This window comes from Platalea leucorodia (genome assembly GCF_965183815.1).
Source record: "Platalea leucorodia genome assembly, chromosome: 1".
Lineage (NCBI taxonomy): Eukaryota > Metazoa > Chordata > Aves > Pelecaniformes > Threskiornithidae > Platalea > Platalea leucorodia.
In genome coordinates, this window is record NC_138823.1 from 164,810,321 (window position 1) to 164,837,444 (window position 27,124).

The 27,124-nt window shown below is 38.4% G+C and overlaps 1 protein-coding gene across 3 annotated transcripts in view; it reads left to right on the forward strand.

The window, feature by feature from the left end:
* The window catches only part of ADCYAP1R1 (ADCYAP receptor type I), a gene marked incomplete at both ends in the record, with an annotated part of 109,650 nt that extends 83,298 nt beyond the window's left edge, over positions 1-26,352 (forward strand). Inside the window, 5 exons of one of the 3 annotated variants that reach the window (XM_082306345.1) lie at positions 1,591-1,682; positions 15,746-15,829; positions 21,755-21,884; positions 22,096-22,137; positions 26,156-26,344. In XM_082306345.1, the coding sequence (XP_082162471.1) occupies positions 1,591-1,682; positions 15,746-15,829; positions 21,755-21,884; positions 22,096-22,137; positions 26,156-26,344 (537 nt within the window). Of the gene's footprint in view, positions 1-1,590; positions 1,683-15,745; positions 15,830-21,754; positions 21,885-22,095; positions 22,138-26,142 lie in introns of all 3 variants that reach the window. The other 2 variants (XM_082306346.1, XM_082306347.1) reach the window with 2 other exon arrangements.
* Between the last annotated feature and the right edge of the window lie 772 nt (positions 26,353-27,124).

The window sequence follows — 27,124 nt, forward strand, 5'->3', positions numbered from 1 at the left end:
TCTGTTGAATGGAATTCAATTTGCCGATACATTTATTTATTTAATATTAGCTTTATAATAGTATTGTGGACATAATGCAAGATGTTCAATTGTCAACAAGGTATCTAAACTCTCTTTAGTTGATGGAGGTCTTGGATTTGACTCAAATGATGTCTATCTATCTATGTATCTATCTAGATACCTGTGTATGGACAACTGAGAGGTTCTAAAGTACCCTGTTTGGGCTCCAGCTGCTGCCCCAAAAGAATAAGGAGATTTAAAATGGTGTTAGGCTCCTCCAGTTAGGAAATTAAATTGAGCCCCTAGACAATATGGTTAAGTGGCACCTGAAAAGCTGTTTGGCTTACCACATGTAGGTGTCTAATTCTGGGCATGATAAGTTGCTCTCCATACTCCAGTGACAGCACTAGGCAGGTCTTCATTGACTGTTGTGGGAATTCAGACATCCAGCTCACAGGTAGCTATCTACATGTAGGTGTTTTCATCAGGTTTGGTGCTTCTCCTTTTAAGTATTTGGACAGCGCTCTAAAGTACAGTAGCCTTCAGAAACATTAAAGGTAGTTCAGCTAATAACACTGAAGGGTATCGAGATGGAGATGGCCCAATGACCTAGGATTTTTGTGATATCAATGTATGTGAATTTCCATGCTTTACAGATATATTCTATGAAGGATCACTTTCTGGTTTTGGGGAATCAGTTATACTTGGCTTCTATGGAAGGCATTAAAGATTCAAGCAACTAGCAAGGGATGATTGAGCTTCTCCATTCATTTGTAGTCCTCAGGTCAGATAGAAAATACTTCTGAAAGAGGTGCTCATTTAAGTTCTTGGTCTCCGTACAGGAATAAAAGGTTGCATAAGAGTCCAATTTAAGTTTCCCACTGTTTTCTTCTGGCATTAATCTGAACCTGAAGCATCAAAATAAACTGATTTTATTAATCTCCAAATTTTGAAAAATCTATCTGTAATGACATGATTCTACAAAGAGAATATGTCCAGGATGACACGAAATTAAGACATGAAGAAGAACATTAAACAACCGCACCCATACCCACACATGAACTCCTCCCCACCTAAAAACATTAGAGATCATCTCGTCTTGGGACAGATTCAGCCAAGCAGAGGGAAAGTGAGACAACTTGGGATTTCCAGGAAAGAAGAGACACTAAATTGTGACTGATGGATACTGCTAAACTGAGAAATGTCTTAGTTCAGAGAATGGGAGATAAAAATGCTTTTACTGTTGAGATGCTCTATGGTTTTGATGTGCAGGGATCTTTCTGTTTATTTTTTGCACTAGTTGATAATGAAAAATGTTGAAACCTTTTCGCTTATGTTTGTCTTATCTGCTGCTTGGGACTGAAGAAATTCTGCCTTACTTCAGCTGCTGCAAGGGGGATATTTTTGCCTGGAAAAGGGCTGATAAGACGCTTGTAAACTTATCCCGTTACTCCTGACCTTATAAAACTTCTAGACTGCAGTTTGGAGAAGAATAAAACAATGGAGCCAGCAAGTCAGTTGGAATGTCTTGTTTTCATACTTGAAAAAAATATATCATTGTCATAATTTTTTACTTTCTTTTTCCCCTAGATAAACTTTGTGCTTTTTATTGGCATAATTGTGATACTTGTCCAGAAACTCCAGTCACCTGATATCGGAGGCAATGAATCCAGCATTTACTTGTAAGTACGAATAAAGCAGTAATCAATTTAAATTTCTAATATACACATAGGAAAAAAGACAAAGTCAAAAAGATGGCTCAGCTGAAGTACTTTTATTTTCAAAAAGAGTCACAGGATCTACTAAATTTATTTATTTGGTTGATTTTGACTTTTTTTTTTTTAAATCCAAAAGCCACTAAAATGCATTTTAATGCCAGCTTTCACCTTTCTTTAAAAGGCCTAGAAAAAAAAGGATAAATACAAGATAAACCCAAACTTCTTTACAGGTCAGTTATCTGGAAGTTAATACACTGACCAGGCATAAATATTATTATACTTGTGGGATAGTCTGCTGTGCTTCATACGTTCCAGGGATACGGACCAAAGTTCACTGAAAGCAATGAGATTTGGTGAAAAGCTTTCATTAACTTTAGACTGAATTCTAGTTTAAGAAGATCTCCTAAAGTTGCTTATGTTCATGTTTCTGGTAACCTTGAATGCATTCAACTTAAGCCAAACAATTCCCCCACACAGCTAGAATTGCTTAAAAATGCACAACAAATCCTACAATTTTCCTTTAGAAGTTTTAAAACTTTCTTTGTGGTTTACATTTTTTTAAAGCTGACATCCTTTTTGTCATTAGAGGAGAGAGATTGGCTATTTGAGATAATCGCCATTTCCATTTTGAGTGCATGCAGTCATTCCCCATATGAAAATTATATAATCATTTTGAATAAGCTATGTGGCAGCACATTTGGTGTTTCCGTGGTTTTTCAAACACCAAGCACATTTGCTTTGCAATTTTTTTGTGAGCTCTAGTGATTTCTAGAACTCGTAAACATAAGTAAGACTATTTGATTTAACACTGGGTTACTGGTGAAAAAAGGCAAGTCATGCAAACCTTAAATAAAAGATTGCAGGGTAATGTAGGAGATCCTTCTTTTGTAGTACTTTTTTTCTTAAATTACCCAGTGATCAGCTTCACCCTAAGTAACCACACCCATAGTATAATGATGTCATTCATCTAAATGACAATTTTCAGGGAAAAAATATGTCCTCCAGCTGCCTATTTTTCTTCCCTTCTTTCCTATTGCCTTGTTTACATTTACATGAAATGATAATATTTTATGCCTCACTTTTTCATCTCTGTAGTCAGACATCCACTTACTGAAAGTACTGCTCTTGAAGTTTGCTCTAAATTGTGTTTCCACAGACAAAAATGATGCTTTAGATTCATTCTGCAGGTGGATGTTTCTCAGAATTAAACCTCAGGAGAAAGTGTAGTGAATAGGTTAACTGTATGCATGGTTTGCCAGGGCTTGCATGAAGACTTCCGCTGTATGTGCTGCTGGGAAGTCATCCACTGAATCTTAGATTGTAATTAGCATCCAAGATGTGCAGAGCTAGTTCTGATTACGACCTGCTAAGTGCATGTTTGGTGTCTGCTGCACATCTCTCACATATGAAGCAAAGCATGCCATAGACTCCAGTGATTTAACTAGACTATAAAACATCCTTGTCATTTTTGATCAATATGGTGACTGGGTTTTACTGATATTTTTCCTATGTGTATAGTTAGCCACCAAAACCAAGAGAAAACATCATATTTTCTGTTTCATTCGCTGCCATTATTTTTCATATTTTTTTGCAGCTTTATAAATGGGTGTGTATAAATTGATCTTGCATTTATATATGTGTTATGAAGAGGAGTGTTGTTTATCCAAACAGATTCGACAATAGAAAAGTCACACAGAAATGATAAAAAGAAATGAAATGAATAAGTCTATGCAGATATACACCAGGCATACTCAATATCTGTGCACACATATCCTGTAAAAAGAGAGCTGTTACAAGGAAAAAAAAAAAGATAGATCATTGTATAGTTATGTCACCATATTGAAATCTATGTGGCATTTAGACTGTCATCCATATTAAGCATTTTCCATGTCCTATTTTGCTGTTTCAAACTATTAAATGTCATCCCATCAGACCAAATTCTCCATCCAGATCTTTATTCCACAACATATTTAGGTACTTTGCCTTTAATACATGAGATAGATTAGTTGTGATCGAGGGAGGATGTTTAGCCCATTTCTGAAGGTAATATCACATGATATCTGCAGTAGTGATTGAGATTTACACTGGTATGAATCTTCCACTCTTTGGAATAACACTTTAGCCATGACTTCCATCATCAAAAAAGAAAATAAAAGACCCCACAAAAAATGAGTTATTGATTTTCGGTAGGATTTATTTTCTTCTTATATGTATGGTACAAGTTTATGTTCACGCCCTTTTAATGATTATTTTTGTCAGGAAAATCTACCTCCAGTTCTATTTTATAGACACTATGGTTATGGTTCTGCAAATCACTTAAGCCTGTATTTTCTTTCAAAAGCCTTGGGGATGTGCTTAAATTCAAAGATTAATTATATATTGTTACCACTGTGTAGTCATTATTAATAATTCCCACTACTGAAGTTAGCTGCGAGCTATGACAGGAACACAATAGAAGAGTGCACTACTGGGGAACTAATGTTTAATTAAAACAGTGTAGCCACTAGAAATTGTAAGACTTGCTTTAAAAAAATCCTAAACAATAATTTGTATAATTTGCAGCACAATAATGAGTGCTTTAGCCCCATAAAAAAATCAAACTTTCTCTCTAAATATCCTTTCTGATGATCATTATATGCAATAGTCTTTCCCTTTAGGCTGACAAAAACTTGGAAACATGTAGCTAATTCCTAACAATTTTCTGCAGTAGTCAAATGCTTTAGTGATTGTATACTTCCATTTTATCAACTTGTATATTCAGTCATTCATTACCACTCTCATGCCTAGTCGATCTTTGTTCACACATTTAATTCCCCCTCAGAGCTGCCTGCATGCTGCTGATCCCATTTCAGATAGATTGAAAACATGTTCAGCTCAAAACATGTCAGATTCCGAGAGAACAATAACTCCATCCTTGTTTTACTGATGTTTTAGATAGAAACTCCTCCTTATGGCTGAAATGACAGGGGGCTAGATTCATCAAAAATTTCTAAGCAGCTGAGGTAGGAATTAAAAAGGAAATAGAAGCCACCTTTTTTAATGTTCATTTTAATTTTATGATTTTTTTTTTTTTTTTTTTCTGAGAATCTTAAGCAGCTTTCATACTTCCTCCCAGTAGTCATCATAATCATTATTTACTTTTTAGTATTAGGAGTGAACTGCCAAAGGCATAAAAAAGACATAACTTTTTTTCCTGAACCATGTTCCGGTTTCAGTTAATCTTGTGTCAGTCCTGAATAATTCCACCAAATTAAGGATCAAACCAAAGCAAGTCCAGTAATACAAATGCAATAGATTTTTATTTGAGTGAGTTCTGAGATCCTCAGGTGCTGGGGAAGCATAAAGTGATATCAGTTGTATTCCTAGTGTAATTAAAACAACTATCTGCATAGTTCAGATAGGTTTCTTGCCCCATCTGGTGAATGAATTACATAAACAATTGTAATGTGCCATGGTCATGGACACGACATATTTAATCCTATAGTACAAATGACAATATCTTGTATTTCTACCTGTATATTCAATCCAGTTAGATTTTACTTAATGTGCTTCGAAAGAGAAAGCGCTGCCTGATTTTTAGCAATCTCCAATTGCAGTTTGTAACTATTTTGAAGTAGTAGTAGATTATTTAGGGACACTGTTACACCATACACTGAAAGCCAAGTAGCACCACATCAAAAGTCTATGAATCCAATGTGCACTCACAGTTCTGGGGACTGGAAACATATTCACAACCCTACTACGGCTGGCTGAGCACATGGTGTGTCACATCGGGCCCACATTATTTGCATGGATTTTCATACATCAGTCCCTCATCTGGAATTTTAGGACACAGACAATAAATGGATCTGGCAAGGCTACGCTGTTTTTCCCATGAGAAATCCAGCCAATAGTATGTAACATGGTATGTCAGAATCTGCTTTCAGCCATCCTGGTTTTGGTCAAATTGTTGAAGAGAGAGTACATTCACCCCCCAAGAAAGCCATATTCCTATAGAAATGCCTACAAAAAGCTTAAATCCATGCTATTATTTTCATGAGCATTGTTGCATTGCTGAAAGAGCATAGACAGAAGATCATCTAACAGTATCACTACCATAAACCACTACAGTAATTAAGTAGGTATGCATGACCTAGATGCATGCTGGAATAACCCTTAAGATTAAAAAGGCCCACACATTTCCATCAAGTCTTTGCTTATTCATTCATTTTTGAGGATCAAACACATTTAACTCACAAAGCTTTTTTTTTTTTTTTTTTTTTTTATTTCTAGTTTATCATGAATAGTATAATTTGGGAGGGGGAAGCTTGTTTCTGCTTTTGCTTTAACAGATTCTTCATAAATTTGGTATCATATGTTGAAAACTCAATGAAAAGAAAATAAACCCCACATATATCTAGCTAATTCAGGTCTACGTCATTCCTCCAATCAGCATCTTGCTGGAAAGAAGGGAGAAACATGGCATATATCATAGGTAGGTATGATTTTACATATGGTGCAACCTAGAGGGTTAGGGCAGGAGAATCGATGTTGTAACACAAATGTTTTGGTAAACAACACTCCTCTACAGTTCACCTACAAAGTCACTGGACACTCAATGATTCATTCTGCTACCGCTTTGTCTTGCTGCAAGTGCTCAGACTGCCAGCCTTAATAATTATTGACAAGGTCTTCGTGCCAAAAGTCTCATTTTTGACAAGAAAATGGAACAAGTTTGATGAATGGTATATCTTTAGCATGGCACTTTAATTTCTTAACCCCAGGTACTGTCACTTGAGCTCTGGAATGCCCACTAACCCAGCAAAGAAAGGAACTCGTGTCTCTGGGCTAATCCTTTTCTATCACAAGAAAATACAATGGAAAACATAGACGATGATCATTTGGTGTCATTGCATGATCAGCAAGGACCTAGTTCTCATTTCTAAGAAGTGCTAGGAGAGTAGATATTTGCTACTTTGATTGACATTACTTCTTGACAGATTTATTTAATGCTCTAGAGAAAATGTTCTTATTCACAACTACTATACTTTTCTTTTACATTTCCCAAGACAAATTATTATTTTGGGTGTTGGCTTGAGGGTTTTTTGGTTTCTCTTTTGGTTTTTTTTTTTGGGGGGGTGTTAATTTGTGCCAAATCTTTTCAGGTAGGGATTGGAAAAAAATTGAGTATATTCCTTAGGAACATAAATTCACGTAGGCTATGTACCATAATCAGCAAGACTATAATTACACAGTGATTTATTTATTTTCAGATAAAGTAATTGAAACCCCTATTCTGCTTTGATTATCTATCTATAGATTTGCTGTGGTCTCAACTACTGTCAAAGAGCACAGAATATTTAGTGTGTTTATAACGTTCCTGTGAGCCGTTATTCCTGTTGAACAGCTGAGGGTATGATGCACAAAGGGGGCTACTCAAAATCCCCCCCAGCGCCTGTGGCAGGTAGAGGAACGTGAACATGCGTCTTTGGTTGTCAAATCTAGCTTCCTAACCTAAACGCTGTCCTTTCATCCGGTATGCATCTTTTACATTCTTACAGTGATGATGGGACCAGACCTAAAACTATGTCCCCCTTGAAAGTGGTTTTGTTATTTTGTTGGCCACTTGCCGGAGGGATATTCCAGAAGAGCAAATCAATATTTTTAAAGGAAATTCCATTGATTTCCAATGATATATGAGCATTTTACTGGAGCTTTGACAGGCTCTGATTTTGAAATCATTGATCACAAAACTTGTTTCTTGTGGTTACAAGATCATCTGTGATGAATGCAATGTTAAAAAGTTCTCTGCTTCTGTTTTTCTGAAATCCTTAGAAGGTGGTTAGAGTGCATGTCCATTGTGCCTTGGCCTGCACAGGTGATGTCTGTATGATGGAGGCTGACTCCTGTTTTTTTCTATTTTGAAGTAGTAACAAAAAATAGGATGACTTTGTCTTTAAACACTATTTGTGCACATTGCTGTAAGGTATTTTTATGGGCAATTTTATGTTTTCAATGGATATATGGACAGAGGAAAGGATACAACACTGATTTATGTGGTTGATGAACCAGCTGACTTTTTGGAAATCTGCCTGTTTCCTGCTTAACAATTCTCTAATGGTGACTTCAAATTTTCACTTGACTCCATGCTCTGTGGAAGCCTTAGAGAGTGAGATTGTGTCCTAAATGAGCAAAGCACAGACTTTTTTTCCCCATCTGTTACAAGAGCAAGCCACGAACTGGAAAAGAGCATGTTTGCATTAAATGAGAAGCCACTAATAGATGGTCCTTCTTTAAAAAGAACAAGGAGGTGTGCAGGTTAGTGAGGGAGAGAACAATGCCATGTTATATTCAACAGTGTGGCTGTCTCTATAGAAATGTTCCTTCCATTTTTTTGAGAAGAAACTGTAACGCAAAGCTTGATGCACTCTCGACAGTTCTATCAAGGGTTGGATTAACCCAAACAGCCTTGTTTCCAAGGAGGTTTAGGCACTAAAAAAAAGCTAAATAATGTCTTATGAATTCCTATCGAAATGTTAGTAACATATACCTGGATATTTCAGACCTAAGTGTCTTTTAAAGCCAGTACCTAAAACATCATGGCTTGATTGCTATAACAGGTATGGAACAACACTCATAACATCTGAAAACTCAAGCCAGAGTGATTTATAAATAAGTGTTTATGTCTGTGCTTGTGTACCTGTGTAAATATAGCTTTTTGCCTACATGTACTGTCTGAAATGCTATATATATCTAAAATTGTTCTAGCATTGCTTTTTAAAAGACCACAAATACTTTAGCAATGTGCACAATATAAAGCTTCTTCCTTTAATGTGAAACTGACTACACTTAACTAAATTCTCTGTAATATTATAACTTTTGCCACACATTCAAGCTTATTGATTAGCAAAAATAAGGTAGCCTTCCTAAAGAAAATGGGGTACAGACCTCAAATCTGTTTCTAAAGTCACTGTACTTCATCCAAGTGAATAATCTAATTTTGATCTGTATTAATAAACTTCAGTTGTCATGGAGCTCAGCAGGACAGAGAATGTCCAGTGCCCAAGGCCATGCATCTTTATGAATTACCCACGGATTTAGGTGCAGTGTTGTATCCTCTGTCAGGGTAGCTTACTTACTGGGAAAGATAATGGTTTTGGAGATTCAGGTAATTTTTCAGAAACCTCAAATTGAGGGTCAACTTGGGAGCATCCAAATTAGACCATTCTGCCTGGTTTCCCTTTCCCTCCCACATTGCTCACAGCTAAGGTTGTTGTTTTGAATGCATTGTTAGGCTGAAAGGGATAGATACGGAATTTTGTTTGTCCCCAAATCAGTTTGCACCTTTGTTTCTTTGAATCGATTACTTAGTGTAAAGATAAACGTGGAGTTGAAGCAACTGGTCATGCAGCAGTTGTTGCGAGACTGCAGACGATGGGGAATAATTCTGACATCTCTGATCTTGAACGTGCTTTCAACTTACATCAAAGCTTGATGCACACCAGCATCCATGATCTTCCATTTACTTTTTGCTACCATTCACATTTTTGCCTCTACCATATGAAAACAAAAGGAGTTTAATTTTCCCTCAGTGTCTCTGCTTCTCCTTGCCATTTATTTCTTGTGTCTCACTGCAGCAACTAACATGTTTCACATCCAGTGGTTTTAGTTTTACGTCTGAAGAATTATTAGGATGTACTCCAAGCAAGTACATAGTCCTTAGAGCCTGAGGTATGGCAGGAGCAAGAAAGATGGTGATGTTGCAGTGCAGAAGGTTTTTTGATCTGGAAGGGTGAACTTCTCGTGAGGCTCTTGTAACTAACGCTGTGCTTAAAGCAACTGTGTGATGCAAACTGGGTAATTGGTTAATTGCCCAGGAACAAATTCTTCCTGCCTTGGAGAGTACAAGTACACTCAAGGGCCACCATGTTACAATGGCTTAATATTGAATTAAATCTTAATGAAGGTGGTTTAAACAAATGTATACTACCTCAAGACTGGACCAATCCAAAGTTGTACATATGACTCACATAGTCTTACAACCACATTTGCTCTGCACCTGTATCATTACTGAGAGATTTCCAAACTGTAATTCCTCTTATATATTTCCAATGAAAACACTGGAGTTGTTCAGCTGATTAAATGTCTGCAAGCACAGGCCTTTTCAACAAAGGCAGCATTCTCTTTTTTCATTAAGGAGGGTTATAGAGATGGGTTGAAACTTGGATCATTGTCTGCAGGGGTATTGTATAACATGTAAGGCAGGTGAGGCAAAACAACGTAATTGAAGCTTCGGTTATTATATAAACTTAGTGTAGCTAACTGATGCTGAGGTCTACCAGCTGACAGGACTAAGACCTGTCTATAATTCTTGGAAATCAACTTCTTGTGCATACTGTAGCAATAAATATTCTGTAGTTTTTGCTCATTTGTTTATTTTAAGGACAATGAGCTAATCACATTCTCAGATATTTTATGTCTGGATTTGGACATGCATATTCTTCATTTCAAACAGTAAATCTATATCAGAACCATTTAAGAATCTCATTTGGTGTGGCACATTTTTCTCACTAAACGTGCTATTGTCTTCTACACTACAGTTATGTTACTGCACCTCCATCAGAATTATTCCATAATGCATGACATTAGTCTATGCTCTGGAGTCAGTGAGAATAATCTAGCTTGTTAAAGTAGGATCTCCAGAGTTAATACAGAGGAAGGATCAGGACATGTAACCTTGAAGCTACAGTTCATTTAAAGACAGTTTTTGATTCTGCTCTCCACTAACATCTCTCTTCTCTAGAGCACAGCTAAATATTGAGCTTTATCACTTCATTATTTGATCTCTGATGGCTTTCTCCATTCTTGTATGTCCACCCTATAGAAGATAGCAAAGCCAAGAACAAACAGTGTAGAGATGATTTTTGGTTCTCTTTGACCATTCTGTTACATCTTCAAGCCTCAGTTCTGCACAAAGGTCAGAATTATTGGACAAAACTTCCAGCTCAAATCCGCATTTGTTAAACATTCATTTTCAGCCTCAGCTATAGTCTGCAAGCAGTAATCCAGCTTCAGCCTCTGGAGAAGTGATAGTGGTTTCCTCACAGACATACTGTTTCTGTGTCAAATTATTGTTGTAATTACCATGCTAGCTTTCAGTTACAATAGATTATATCTAACTTTTGTGGAATTAAAAGTACACTCATGTACAGTGTATAGAGGACATTGACTGTTCTCTATAGTGTGGGAGCTTTGAAATCCATAGAAGACCCTCATGAATTTTCCTACATACGTCCTAGTGTTTAGCTTGACGTTCATTGACTTTACGAGTATATAGATGCAAAAAATGCAAATCTTCGTTATGTTCCTCCAAATCTCTGGGAAAAAACAAACAAACAAACAAACAAAAAAACCAATCCACTGAGCTGTGTAAGACACATCTACTCAAAACAGCAAAGAGAAAAAAGATGACCTCTCACATGTTAAACCAATGCAAGAGTCCTAAAAGGTAGAGACCGAAAGTCAGCTGAAAGAAAACTGCTACCTCCCATTAAAGTAAACTGATTTTAATGTGTTTTGGACAAGGACTGTAAAGGAGACCTCACAGTTTCTCTTTTTTTTCCAACTTGTTTTCAGATTATTCCCAGGTGTTAGAAGATGATCCTGGAATACCTCAGACCCCTGAGAGAGGTCAGGGGAAGGTGGTCTGGATTTGGTGCTGTTAGCAGTAAAAAGTAGAGCTATAGGTAACAAGACTAAGACTTTGACAACAGGTGACTAGATTAAGACTTTTGGACTCATTTTCAATTGAAGAGTAGAGAAACAGAGTTGCCTTTTTTTATGAAGAGCACAACAATGGTTGTACTTTTAGCAAAGCAGCATGGGATTCACTTGATTTAATAAGATAATCATGCTGGGCTCTTTCCACAGTCAGTAGAGATCTACCCAGTCCCGAGAATGAAATCCTTGGTACAAGTTATTTCATTCTAAACAAGATGTTTAAAATAGGTCAGATAAATCTCACTTTATGGCCTGTTTCTCACCACTGACTGCAAAGCTAGCATGGGTTAACAAGGTAAAAGGCATACACCTATATTGTAAACTTCAAAAATTAGATGACATGGAACTAAATAACAACTTTGCTGAGAAACACCCACGGTTTTTCTGTGTCTGGATGAGAGGGGTGAGTGAGTCTACTTGCACACATTGGAGGAGGGGCTGCAGTCATTCTGGCAGGATGGAATTGTAGTCTGTTTTCTGCTCACAGAACGAGTTCAGTTTTCTAAACCATTTATATCTTATCCATAAGTCCAGGGTTTTTGTAAATGTAGTGGGTGTTTTGGCCAGAAAACAAGTCTAGCTTCAGGAAATGCTTAGCTATCGAGTAGGAAGGAAAAGAAATCCCCCAACCTATAACAATATCAGCTGTAGGTAAGTAGGCGTGTAGCATAAATAATAGACAGTATGGCTGAATTTTTCAATTTTTTTCTCTCTCTCCCATACAATCTTTCTACTTTTACTTTGGTTAACTTTTTACTGTATTTTCAGTACTTTATTTCATTGATTTGTTTCTACATTCCTTCTCCTCCTATTACATGGTTGCCAATCCTATTTGTAGCGAGGTTACATAGGATTACTTCAGCAGGGTGCACAAAGATTCTTAATGAGGCACAGTTTTAATCTGCATGAATCAAATTCTGCCTTTATTGTGTTTCCCAAAGGATTCCCCTTCAGCGTATTTAGAGACAACCCACAAACTCTGTCATCTCCTGTGTGCTACTAGTGACCTAAATCCAGAACCCTGACCTTTTTATTATGGATCTACATGGCCTTGGTAATAGAGCATAACATCCTTCCCCTGAATCAGCATGCTCATTTTACTTCTCTTAAGCGCCTCTGAGAAACCTACAAAGTCTTTAGAATTGAATTGCGAACTACCTTTGCCTCAAATTTGTGTACTCTCTCATTTGCATTAACTTGCCAGATGTCAAGGTGTTCAGTCTGACAAGATGGTCTTCAGCCACATCATACATCACTCATTTAATCCTGGGAATGTTTAACTTTTTCTTTCCCCTTCCACCCTAGCACCCTCCCTCTTCCTCCCAGATGCAGCTGCAGTCCATGCACAGGACACATGCGGTGAGACTCAGCTTGTTTGCCTTTAGCTGTCTAAAGTCTCGTATTTAAACTAAGCAGTCTAGTCATCGTCTATGGTCAAACTGAGAGACCAAGGCACCTCCGTAAGACAATGCATCCCGTATGTCTCAGACGCCTCTGTTACACAGGTCAGCTCAGCCTCTGGAAGTGCCTGTTTCTTTCCATGATTGCCTGAGTTAAAGGTGGTAGTTCAGTTTAAATTTGTCTTAGATACATATAGTTAGATGTGACCAATTCCATTCTGTGTGTGCCTACAGATGTCTGAGGATCCTTCCCTAATTAATGTAATGTTTTGACATCCATAATCTTAGTTACATTAATTTTCTTTTATTTGGCTATTTTTTCCTCCTTCCCATTTCTTTCTGGTTCCTGCCTCCTCTGTCTCTTCTCTCTTTCTCCCTTTCCTTCCACCAATGCTTCTATTTTGATAATAAATAGATGAATAGAGAAAGGTAAAAAAAAAAAAAGTGGAGGGAAAAAAAGGGAAGAAAACTCTCAATTGTGTACTCTAAAGACTTTGGGTCCCTTTACAATATTTAACATCAGAGAGATGATTCTACCTAAATTAGATAGGATGGCACAAAAAATGCTAACAGCACTAAAATATTAATGTTTTCCTAAGAAGTGCTAGCAAAGTTTTCCATCACAAGCCCACGTGTAAATGTCCCCTCATTGGGTGGGGAGCAGTAGTTAACTCTTAGATACTATTTTCAAAATAAAGTCTGTCTTTTTTGATAATTCTAGCAAATATCAAGTGCTGCCACGTTAGTTCTACTCACTGGAAAAACCCATAATGAAAATTAATCCCTGACAAATAAAATAGGGCATAAGCAGTAAAGGAAACATTGGTGGGGATTTTTTTTCCAGATTACCATGGCAACATTAAACATGTCATTGAAGAACACAGTCCCTTACAACACCGCATGATTAAGAGTTTTCAAAGTGATTATTGATTTTTAGATGTTTCATTTTCAGGTTATGTACCTCAAAATGCCTTCATAAGCACTGCTTTTCAACACATGCTGAGCAGCATGTGGCAAAAATTGGTCTGATAAAACGTGTTTCAGATCAGGTGATCAAAAACTGAGTGAGACACTCAAAATCCTAGTCACTTCTGACAGCCTCAGCCATAGTAAAAAGGAGTTCTCTCAAAAACTTTCCTCCTTGTTTTTGATCAATCATAGCTGACAATGCACAACTCAGCCCTGTGAAGAACAGAGGTCGTGCAAAACTTTATTACAAAAGTGATACTGGAAAAGGAACAGTCATTTTCATATTTACTTCCTTAGCATCATCCAAGAACTGAGATTCATTTTGCAAATTGAAACATGATCACTATTTCTATTTTCTGGATGCATGCATGCCACAATACTGTATTCTTTCCAGCTTTTATGCTGGAATCTTTTATAAATCTTTTATAAAGATTATAAAACTTTTATAAAGATTATAATCTTTAATAACAATGCAGCTGTCAGGTTTTGATTACCCAAAAGGAAACAAAACAAAACAAAACTCTAGTAAATGGGATTGGCTTAAAGGAGTTAACAGTAGGGAGAAATTTAACCTGTTTTCAATTTATTCTGTTTTACCGTTCGCCTTATAAACTGCATCTTCCATCTATGGCTAGGTGAACACAAATCATAGACTGTGCATATTAGCAGAGCAACAGAAAAAGAGTTTGATTTCTTTGAATAAAGTTGTATGTTTGCCCTGTAAGCAATTGCTTTAAAAAATCATCACATTATGCTTTATAGTCAGCGGAGATTTAGTTAGGGTAGTCAGTGGTGTTTGGTGTGCTGTTCATCCCATCCCAAAGTGGACATCTAAAATAGGCCAGATATACTCTGACCAATAAACGTGTATTTCTCTCTTGGGTACTTATTCTCTCTATTGATTCTCAAGAGACCCAGGATGTCCAATTTACGTCTATACTGTAAATATCCAACCTTCCCTGTGGTGAATCCCACCAAAGCAACGATGTGTTGAAAACAAACCAAACCAAAAAATCTCCCCTTGAAAGTCAACAAGAAATTACTGTTTCCAGTTCTCATGTTTTTCAGCCTACCATAAGAGATGCAAAATCTCTGTCCCTCAGATCCCTCAAAATGCCTTCCCATGTTTTTTTCAGATTAGCCTTCTTGACAGCTGATCTCAATTAGCCTCTCTTTAGCTAGTTGTAAATGTAAACATCCCATTCTCCATAGCAGCTCTTTCTAGAATACAACATGTAGAGATCATGGTCCTGGTCCATAGTATATATGCCTGCTGCTTTTATGACCACACCTGTCTTAGTGTGTGTGACAAAAAATAAACGATACCTCTGAATTACCAGTCAGACATGCAGCTTCCATACTGAACTCCCCTCCCCATGCATCAAGGAAACTAGGCGAAAAAATTATTTGATGTCCTTACTAGTACTCTTCACTAAAAAGAAGAGATCCACACTACAGGTACTTACACATGAAAATGAGGAACATCTGATCCAACTTCATCTTAGATTAATCTCCATCCTACAAGTTTATGTTACTATTTAACTGTTCTCCACAAGCGTGCAGTCAACTTTCATTTAAAATATTGTTCTGTTACCCTCTGTACAATACCAGACTACAAGGGTCATGTGTATTTTGGATGCGTAACGCAGCCCGCCTGCCTCCAGGTTGTTCGATCTTTGATTTGTCTGTGAATCAACACATCACAATTGCCAGCGACAGCTAGTGCATTTTAATTTTTTTGTTTATTTTTGCTTCAGTCAAGCAGCTGGTTTGTGCTGTAATTCATTTTGTCATGTCTGCTTTCCATCTTTGTGATGTGTCTCATGAAATGTGTTGAAAGTGACCTACCTTGGCCTGTTCACAATATGCTGAAAAAAATGCTAATCTTGTCATATTTAGCAGCTGCGTTCAGAAATGCTACTGTAAGCCTAAGAGGGCTAACCAGCACTCTTGCAAGATGTCAGAACTATCAACCATTACCCTGTAAGTGTACGCAATCCTGTGACATTACTGTGTTTGTATGACGCATGTTGCAAGTAAATGAATGGATATTAGCAGAGGGGTAGTAACCAGAGAGCAAACATTCATTTAGTTCTTGTTGCATGTAGAATTTTTTGTTGTTGTTCTGTGCTTTTGCTGATGCACCACGACCAAGGATTTTTAAGTTTTTGTTTTTTTTTTTTAATTTTGTAATTATCACTGATGCTATTTATGGTTTTGGGTAGTGTCTGTATAGAAATTATTAATAGTTACTCTTTATTATACAGCAAAGAGCTGAGCACTGGTCATACTGAGAGTAAATGTTTCACCTGAAAATTTGTTAGATCAACAGGGGCAGGGCAGGATTGAGTGAATCAGACTCTCAGCTGGTGTAAAAAATCTCATGTCCGTTGAACTGAGTGAAGTTGTGTTAGTATGCACCCAGGGGTGAGGAAAGGTTAAGATTAACCTAATATAAAAATATTATGTGTCTAGTCAGAAGTCTTTGTCAAAGATTTGCCTATGGAGAGTGAGGCATCTAGAAAAGTGAATAAATGCCATTTAGCCTAGAGACATGTGAATTAATCACTTTCTCATAGTGCACCTCACTCTCTGTTACTTGTACAAGAAGCCCATGAGATTTGTTTAGATGAGGTGTACCTTTCAGAAATCTATTATACAATATGTTTCCTGATGAACTTTCCCCTGAATTTCACAGCAGTCTCATGAGTGCAAATCAACACTCTGAGAGATGTCCTGCTACACAGATCCAACAGTCCAGCATTTTGCTGAAGAATACTTACTAGTTACTTTTGGCACCATTAAGGAAAAAAAGTTGTTTTGTAACTTATAGCTGCATGTTTTGTTATGTTTGTTAGCTAGAAAAAAAAAAAATTAAAACATGAAAATAAATTTTCTCTGTGATTTTACATGTCCTCAAGTTATTTAAGAAATAGACCAATGAAGATGCTCAAAAGATTCAGTCAACAGACTGACATTGTGCAAAAGCAGATAGAGGAAACAGAGAATAAAAAAACAGTCAGCAGATCCATATTTACATTGACAGAAGCTTGAAGTCTAAGAACAGTTAGGTAAAACTAGGACCTACATTTAGAAGGAGACAGTTTGAAATACGAAGTTCACTACTTAATCTACAACCTGATGCAGCATAGACTTTATGTTGGGCCTTTGCAGAGAAACAAATTTTGCACTAAGTAAGTGCAGTGTTTCCGAAAGATGGCAGACGAACAGCTCTCTAAGGTGAAATCCTCTACCTAGTCAATGGCAAGAAGAGTTCAGCCTAAACAGGAGTCTGGAAAAACTCTGTACACTTCCAATAAATGTAATTAAACCTTATTTTTTTATGTTAAAATATGAAAGTCTTAGTAAGCTTCCACTGCTTTTCAAGTCCTTAGTCTGAAGATATGATTTCTGCATGGGAAAATTAAAAAGCTGTAATCAATTACTGTGTTTAGGTGTTCCCTCAGGTCTTTGAAAGTGCTCCTACAGACCTAATTAAGCTTTTGGAAAAGACATGTATCTGTCAGGGAGATTACCGAGGTTCCCGCAAGTTCCGTGTTAACTATGTTTAGCATCCTTTTGATAAAACAGATACTTTGGTTTATTAAGCATGAGCTATATTAAGCATTTCATCACTAATGACATCCTGTATCTTCATGGTTTGCTCTTTATCCCTCTATTTGAAATATAGTCATGATTTTTTTTTGTACATATTCATCACTGAGGTATGACCAAAGAGATGGGATTCCTCTAATCAAAACTTTACAAGCCTACAGTGCAGCAATTTATTCGACAAACTCAGTTCAGATTCTCTTTGTAGTCAATGGAGAGGCTTAGGATGTGATAAGGCCTTCCTTAGGGACAGATGATTCGTCCTTGTGCGTAAGTGCTCTTCATTGACAATAAAGGGAATGCAGGTATGGAATTAATTTAACTAAACATAGAGGTCATCATTGTAGATATCTCATAGCTTTATGCTAGTCAATATATACATCAATAGATATATTCAGTAAAACCCCCATGGGGTTTACAACAGGAGTCACCTCTTAAAGAGGCATCTATAGCAGGCAAGAACTATGCCTTAAAAATGCATTTTTCTCTGCATTGGCTTTAGAGACATTATATTAATAATTTCGATATAGATATTTACAGTATGTATGTCCAAACCTTGGTGAGATGAATGTTGTTCTACATGACTACCACAGACCTTGACGTCTTCACTACAAAAGTTTATATTTCATCAATTTAATTTCATTTAAGACTCAACATTTAAACTGAAGAATTCTCTTACTTTGAAGAGGCAGGCCTAAAGAGCAAAACAACAACTACATAGTCTTTCTTCAAAGGCTATGGTTTGAAGACCTTTCGCTTCTTTTGACAGTCTGTGATACTTGGTCTTAAAAAAGTTGAGTGGTAAGAACCTGTAAGACCAAGGCAACAAACTCTTTGCCAGAGTAAAAGTTATTCTGTATTTTATCCTTACCTTAATAGCACACAGTGTCATCTGTCAAATCTTCTGTAAGTTACAATGGCTTTTTTGAGCTACATGACTTTGCAATTAGTCTAACAGAAGCAGCTACAGTCCCAGCAGAAATGGCACAAGACATGTCTTCAGCGCAGTGCAGATACCTGGAACTGATGTGAGAGTATGCTCTAAGCTACAGTTTTCACCTCTCTCTCAGAGACAAAAAAAAAGAATGAAAACCACAAATTTCCTTATGCAATTGCTTCTGGAGCTTCAGGCCCCCTGATGTAGAGGACCCATGTTTTCTGACGGCCTCCTTCATTCATTCCAAATGGCATCATCACATACCCAGCTCAGCAGTTCTTACAGTTGTATCTGCAGGTTCTGAATCCAGAGATATATCTTTGTTACAATCCATTCACAGAAGCTGGAAGAACCTATTTAGACCATTTAGAACCCATTGGTCCTTGTTGCCTATTGCACAGTTGCTCAATTTTTTTTTTTTCATCTGATGTACAGTTACTCTGTTTGTTTAGATCACAACATTAATTTGTCTTCCAGAAACCTGTTTTAAAATGTGGAATAGGAACGCACTGGAACATGCAGTAGAAATTACTGTAAATTCTACTCAGCAATGCAATGTGATGTGCATTTTCATTTCCAATTCATGCCCAGTTATGTCCCATGTGATATCCATAGACACTTCAGCAGTCTCCTTAAGTGTGGATGCTCAATGGAAAAATAAAGACATGGTTCCTTCAGATACTGGTCAAAGTTAGACAACCTTTCTACTTTCTATTCCTTTTACTATAAAGACATCTTTCCACAATTCAATAGAGGAGTGAGGAAAAACAGAGGACACCATTACCTGTGTCTTTTTATACTAGCGCTTTATGGAAGGGCCACATTCATAGCCAAACTGTTGGAGAAAATCTTATGTTTAAACTGTTCTTGAGGAACATAACAGCTGAAAAATAGAATGTCAGCCTCAACAAAAATTGAAATACAACTTGCTTTTTTATAAAGTAACCTTAAGACATTCCTCTACCTGTTGGAATGTAAACAAGGTTTTTGCTAGACCTTTTGGAGAACATAGCTCTTCTAAAGAGCCAGCTTAAGCCCAACTGAGTGGTTATTGTCCTCAAAACTTTGGGATCTGTCCCCTGAGTTTCTTGATGTGTGAAAGAGTGGGAAGAAAAGAGGATGAATATCTTTGGCTGTTACACTCCTGAGAATTTCGCTGTATTCTTTAACATCTTCATTTCACCATTGCACATAAACTTACATGTCTCACAGGTGCTGCTTTAAGTCTTTCTTCCTAAATGCTCTTGAAAAAACACAATTCATCATCATCCACAGTCATTAGTAATCTCTCGAATTTTTCTTATAATTAAAATCTTCTTTTCCTCTTTATAGATCTTAATCATCTATAAACTTCAGAATGTGTTACTTCTTACATTTCATGTATTTTCTTCCTGACTTTTATGACAATATTGAAGACAGTATTTCAAATAAGTTGATGATGACATTACATTTCAAGATCCTGCAAACTAATTGTCTGATTAATCAGATATAATTAATGCCAGAAAACTGACAATAGAAAAAGTCTTCCTCCGCATCTTTCCCAAAATTAATCTCCTGTGATTGTGGTGAGATGCAACATGCTAATAGACAATTCTAGTCTGCCTTATAGATCAAAATAACATTTATCCTTTTGTCACTGTTGTCATTAATTCTGAATATAAAGGGTAACAGATTTTGAGAGATGATACTTCTTTGTCCAGTTTACTACCTTAATTTGTTGTTGGTTTTTTTTTATATTCCATGTCTAGTTTAAGACACTTATGTTCTTTACATCCTTTTTTGTTTATGGAGATAGTATTATTCCACAATCTTTTCCACAAGGTTTCTGTTCCAGTTCATTAATCTGATTACATGTCCATAGAGAAAGAGGACTAGAAAGGACCTTGAAAGGTCTTTTAGTCCATTACACTGGGTCACTCCTCTATTGCTTACTTGTTCTAGAGATCAGCAAAGATGGAGACTCTGTATTCCGTTCACCAACCTGTTCCAAGGTTGTTCCTCTCCTGTTAAAAATCTTTTTGGTCAATGTCTAACTTGATAATTCACAAGAACTATGTCTTCTGGTTTGTGGGGTCTTTCACCAAGACTTGATTTGGTGTGCATCGGCCTAATGAATCCTGTGGGTTTAGTACAATCTCAAGGCAAGGGCTGTGATATGTTATCACCATCAATGCACAAAGTATGACTGAGGGACACCAGCAATGAACTGACGTCTCATTTCCAGTTTAGTATTAGATATAACAGCATATATTTACAGAGTTCTCGGAGATGTGTTAATTAAGTCATCACTTTCAGTAAGACAAACACATCATTTTTGGGATATTGTTGAGCAGGTATTAGAAAATTCAAACGTGTCTGCAATATAAACATAGGGAACATTTGAATTAGAAAAAGTATGCAGCTCTTCCAAAAATCTTTATGGCTTTTTAGCTTCTTTTGCTCTCCATCTACCTCCTTAACTTACTTGAAGGAAATCAATCATATTTTTTCCCCTTTGAAAATATCCTGCAGATTACTTCAGGCCACTTTGTTTGTAATAAAGCACTTGCCTTACTTTCAAATCAGCATTTGCTTTCTCTTGGGTCTTTTTTGCTGCTCAATCAGCAAATGACACTGACCAAAACTGATGCATAAGTCTTGGCTGGACCCCTGCTTTTTTGGAATTTCATCCAAACTCAGTTAAGTGCCTACAAGTACACATTCATTTCCAGCCCTTTTGTATACTTACTGAGTTTAATTTCTCTCTAAAAAGTCTTTATTCTGATGCAATGGAAATTAATTACACTACGAAATTACACTTAGGTCTCCAGCCGTATAAATGAGACCAAAATCAAGACCTTGAGGAATAGTCATAAGAACGTACAGGGTTTTTTTTAGCCTTCATTTTATTTCTGTTTTGGAATTTTTTACTATGTAGAAATAAATTCACACACACACACACACACACACAAAAAGTGATTTTAAACACTTCACTGGGATTAAGCAATTGGGTGAGAGGTTTATTGTTGTGTTATGGTAGCAGTCTGAATCCCTTAGCAAGATTACTCTCCTCATGTTTGGCACAGTAGAAAAAATCCCTCCTTATAATAATGCAAATTAAAATAACAATACAGAGTATTAAGCATTACTAATGTGCTATTATTGTAGCAGTGTGAAGAAGTGGGAGCAAACTACAGTGTGTGTGAAATCACTGTTTGGGAACAAATGGGAATGTTGTATATTTGTTTGTGTAATTATACAGTGTATGTATTTCCCAAAAGGGAGGCAAGAAAATATTTTCTGTGTTTTCTTCTTTAATTAAAGCACAAGTTGTTTATTGCAAGGCTGCATTAAAAAGTTCTTTCACTCTATTATAACAGGAGGCTGGCTCGCTCTACACTACTGCTTATCCCCTTGTTTGGAATTCACTACACGGTGTTTGCTTTTTCTCCTGAAAATGTCAGTAAGCGGGAGAGACTAGTGTTTGAATTGGGACTGGGATCTTTCCAGGTGATTATACAGTGAATTCTGCTTTTGTTAAAAAGAAATCTCTATTCATTATAACTACTTTGCATGCACAGTTCTCAGACTGTGTGTTTATTTATTTATATGTTTTGTATACTAGGATTTTCGTTTTATTTGTTTGTTTTAACCCCAGCTATTTTCTAGGATTTACTGAAGGGTTTGAATTACATTATTTTTTTCTCTCCCATTTACCTAGGGTTTTGTTGTTGCTGTTCTCTATTGTTTCTTGAATGGGGAGGTAAGACTTTTAATATTTAACCTCTCCCACCCACCATCACCATCCCATTTCCTTGTGGGAGTAACTGCTATTCTAATCCTTCACTGTAACTCATCATCTACCATATTTCCTAGTACCTTAGGCTGAATCTCACATTGTCTCAGCAAAAGAAACAGGATGTGTGATGTCTTTATTAAAGCAAAACATTGGCCTTGACAGAGATGATGGCTCAGATTAATGCTCCCTAACAGGTGTAGGGACTGTACTGGGCTCTTTGGTTATGTCACCCCAGGTGCAGAACTTTGCACTTGTCTTTGTTAAACTTCATACGGTTCTTGCTATCCCACTCTTCCAGCCTGTTCAGTTCATCCAACCTCCTGCTTATGAATATGCAGATGTCACAGTTTTGGACACTACCCCTCAAGTTCATTAGTTTAAAGCACAATTCACTAAGTCAACCAATCTGCTAGTGAAGATTCTCCTGCCTCTCCTAGGCAGGTGTATCCCATCTCTCCCCAATAGGCTATATTCAGAGAAGGATGTCCTATGATTGTAGAAAACATAACCCTGGCAATGACACCAACCACGAAGCCAGGTATAGATCTGTATGATGCATTGATTTCTGCCCGCACCCTTATCTCTGACTGGCGAGACAGAGGAGAAGTCGACTTGGGAATCTGTCCTTTTCACTTGCACCTCCAGGGCTCTGAAAGTCTGCTTGATCTTGCCCAGGCTTTGCTTTACCGTGTCATTGGTGACCACAAGGAAAAGAAGTAAGCGATAGTAATCTGTGCTTTTAACTAGTTGTGGCAATCTCTCTGTGACATCCTGGATCTTAGCTTCTTGCAAGCAGCAAACTTCACTTGACTGTACACCAGGCCAACATACGGGTGCCTCAGTGCCTCTCAGCGGAGAGTGACCCACTACTAGCACTCACTGCTTCCTTTTGCAGCTTTTAGTATGTGCTGCCGGTGCAGTTTCTCCCTGTGAATATTGCTCATCATTTTTGTCTGCTGACAAGACTTCATACCTATTGCTGTGTGGTACATAAGAAGAAGGGGAGTGAAGTGATAACCTGTTACAACAGGGTCACCAGAGACCATGGCGTCTCCTTCTCCAAGATGCTGTCTGTTCTCTGTTGAAGCTCTTTGTCTGGTCCTCCTTGGAGGTCAGTGCCACAGGGCCCTAGTATTTCTTCTCACAAAGTCTCAAGTAATACTCTGTTTCTTGTTCACCTTCCCTAACATGGCATATCCTGCTAAGTTCCTCCTGTAGCTCCTCCACCTGCTGCCTGAACGACTCCACCAGAGCCCACCTTGAGCAGGTGGAGCTTCCACCCTCCTCCACCCAGGAGGCAGGGTTGCAGTCTTTGCATCCCTCCACCTGGACAGCAGTTTCCCTGATTGGAAGCTCTGTCTGGGTGGTGCCTCCAGTCTTCCCAGGCTAGCCTGGCTAGGTAGCTGATTCCTGTCTACTGCAGAGCACAGCCCTTGCCTGGTCTCTACCACCATGCTTCCAAAAACCTCAAAGCACTGCCTAATAAACCCCTCAATTTCCTGGAGACCTCAAGCTGTTTCGTAGGCTTGCACAGCCACCAGCTAGCTCGGGTGACCACTGGGGCTGCAGCTTAAGCCTGCAGGCGAACAGAGCAGACAGCAGCCCAATGACTGGCAGAGTGTGCAGCCCTTCCTGCGTTAACTGCTGACGCTGCTCCCAACAGATGCTGTGCCCTGTTGCTGATGCTACAACCCAACAGATGCCACGTCCTGTTGCTGATGCTGTCCCAACAGATGCTGTGCCTTGTTTGCTCTCCTGGTCAGATGTTCCCCAGGAGGTGGTTATATGCGGTTTCCCACAATTTGACCTGGCCATGGGGACAGCTGGCACCACCCAGCTGTTGCCCACTCCTCTCAGGAGACCTGACTTCTGCTGACCGGTCCCTCCGCACACACAGCCCAAGGGTGTCGGATGCCCAGAAACCCCCTCAGACACCTGCCGGGTACCTTGCAAGCCTCACGCTCCTCTTAGCACATGGCAACTGCTGTTGCTGCTGCTAGTGTCAGCTTCCCATGATTGTTTTTTTCCTGATTCATCTGTTCTGATCTGCAAATTGAAATTCCCCTGCCATTGTCAGACCGAATACCTGAGATAATTGTTTTCTGAATTAAGGGAAAAAGACTCCTTCCTCAAGGCTGCCTTAGAGGAATATATACAGTTCATCCATTCTCTCCTCTATTCATGTACATCTATTGTGCAGTCCGGCAGGAGAAGACGACTTCTAAAATCACCTTCTTTTGTTCTTTTCAGGGAGACTGACACCATTTATTTCTAGTGCAGTAGATGTTCTATGCTTGTTCCCATACAGCATGCAATAGCTGGTCTGTAGTACAAAAGGTCTCTAACTCCTTGATCGAAGTGGTTCCTTCTCAGATCACCACAACAATCTCTGCAGGTTCATTAAACAATCATATAGGTCATCTTTGCTTATGGGCTTAGTGAAGGTGACGGTTAAAGGACTCATAGGTAAATGTTAAAGCATTATTCATGGCTCAGTCCCATGTAGCTCAGAAGGTGAATTCTGGACCATGCCTAGCTGGAATTAGTGGCTGCATTCATACATCACCAGCTGGCATTACTGGATACCCACCTCTCCCACCTACAACCGTGTGTTTCATCTATTATCTTCCATGAGTGCTAAAAGAATAGCCAGAAGATCTTGACTAAAACTAATATGCAGATAAGCAGCTTCCAAGGTAGCATGCACAGAGTGTCAGATTTCCTGTAACCCCTTGGGGGGGTGGGGAGGGGCTGTGCTTAACCAAACTAAACCAACCAGATTAATTACAGCCATTTTACCTTTCAAAACATTAGAGAATGACTTGTGCTCCCACTAAATTACTTAGGGTAAGAAAGAGTTCACCTTTGGTATATTACACTGTTACAGATACAAATGCTATTTTCTTTTTACCCCCATACTCTGTGTAATCTATACCTATCTATACTCTAACCAAAACAGAAATTTAGAGGTACTAGGAGAACGTAAGTTTTCCAGTTAGACTTTTCCTCCCTGTAGTTAGTGTCCATACAGTTGAATCACTTCTTTAGCATTTTGGCATATGCTGATCCATTTTGACAACTGTACTAGTCTAGGAAAAGCTAGCAATGACTATTGAAGACAAGAACACCTTTGACACAGCAGCTTATTGGAGACTGGAAAAATACATTGAGAAAATATCTCTACCTATTTCCTTGTCCTTAGGCTATTTCATTCAGAAATATGTTACAGCCTACTGTCAGGAATGGGTAATAGGCTGAGTTAATGTTGGGCTGAGCTAGAATGATTGTATAGTAAATCCTTACTACCTTACGTGTATATGTACACACATGCACACCTCGCGAAATTGCCAGGAAACTGGTGATGAATGAAAAGTAGAAAAGCTATAGAATTATTTGCTTACATTCTAACTGGACTTCCGACTGTGGATTGTTTTACTGTTGGTGATTTACCGTGGGTGCTCATGTATTTGAATCCAAGAGCTGTCAGCTGCTTAGAGGGGATCTGAAAGCAGGAGGCAAAGTTCTCAGTAGACATGAATCCATTAATGGCAGGTGAGAGACAAATTGCCTTTGTGGACAGGTTATTTCATTACTGTCTAGTACGTTTTGGTTGCTGGTTTATTTGACTGCTTGGTATTTGGTACTGGCCATTGATGAAAACAGGATATTTTTTCCAAGAAGCTAGCTAAAGAACCATGTTGGAGTTAGTGTTGAACAGGACTTCTATGCATCTCTGGGCTGATCCTAAATTATCTGAAGTTAGAGACATGGAACCCAGGCTGTTCTTCCCAGTGCATGCCTGGACCTCTTTCAGAGATGGAGAAGTTACTTCAGATTTTCCTGAAGGGAGGAGTTTAATAATAGTCTTAAAAATTGTTCTGTCAAATTGTGGGTTTTTTTTTTTCTAAACTTGATAATTTGTCAGCATGTCCTCGAGCGGCTAAGTACATAAAAAATGACCTTTTGAAGTTTCTCCCTAAAGGTGCAATCAGAAATAAAGAGAAAATGGAGGAGCTGGAAAGTCAATCGGTATTTTGCTGTGGATTTCAAACATCGTCATCCTTCTCTAGCGAGCAGCGGAGTGAACGGGGGGACACAACTCTCCATTCTGAGCAAGAGCAGCTCTCAGATTCGGATGTCCAGCATAAATGCGGAGAACCTAGCGACATGAGCAGCTAAGGAAAACAAATCCATCAACAAGGAAACCAAAAAATATCCCTTAAAAATAAAACGACATAGTTTTGGTGGTGGTGTAGGTCTCCCCTTCCCTTCCCTTCCCTTCCCTTCCCTTCCCTTCCCTTCCCTTCCCTTCCCTTCCCTTCCCTTCCCTTCCCTTCCCTTCCCTTCCCTTCCCTTCCCTTCCCTTCCCTTCCCTTCCCTTCCCTTCCCTTCCCTTCCCTTCCCTTCCCTTCCCTTCCCTTCCCTCCCCTCCCCTCCCCTCCCCTCCCCTCCCCTCCCCTCCCCTCCCCTCCCCTCCCCTCCCCTCCCCTCCCCTCCCCTCCCCTCCCCTCCCCTCCCCTCTCCTCTCCTCTCCTCTCCTCTCCTCTCCTCTCCTCTCCTCTCCTCTCCTCTCCTCTCCTCTCCTCTCCTCTCCTCTCCTCTCCTCTCCTCTCCTCTCCTCTCCTCTCCTCTCCTCTCCTCTCCTCTCCTCCCCTCTCCTCCCCAACATTTCCTTGATGTTTGTAGAGGTGAAAAAGAAAAGGAAATGTGTATATATATATCTTTTTAACAATCACTGTAAATACCCAAATGTACTGAAGGCCATTAATGGGAAAATGTTTAAAAGATATACAACAGGCCAAGCCCACCCACTCAATGATTTACATTTCAGAGCATCTGCAAGTAATCCGTTGTCAGTCAGAAGTAACAAGTGATTGCTGTGCAGTTGTGATCCTTGGTTGCCAAACTGATACTAATCTGTGAATGGACATGACTGCTGTTATTTTTCAAA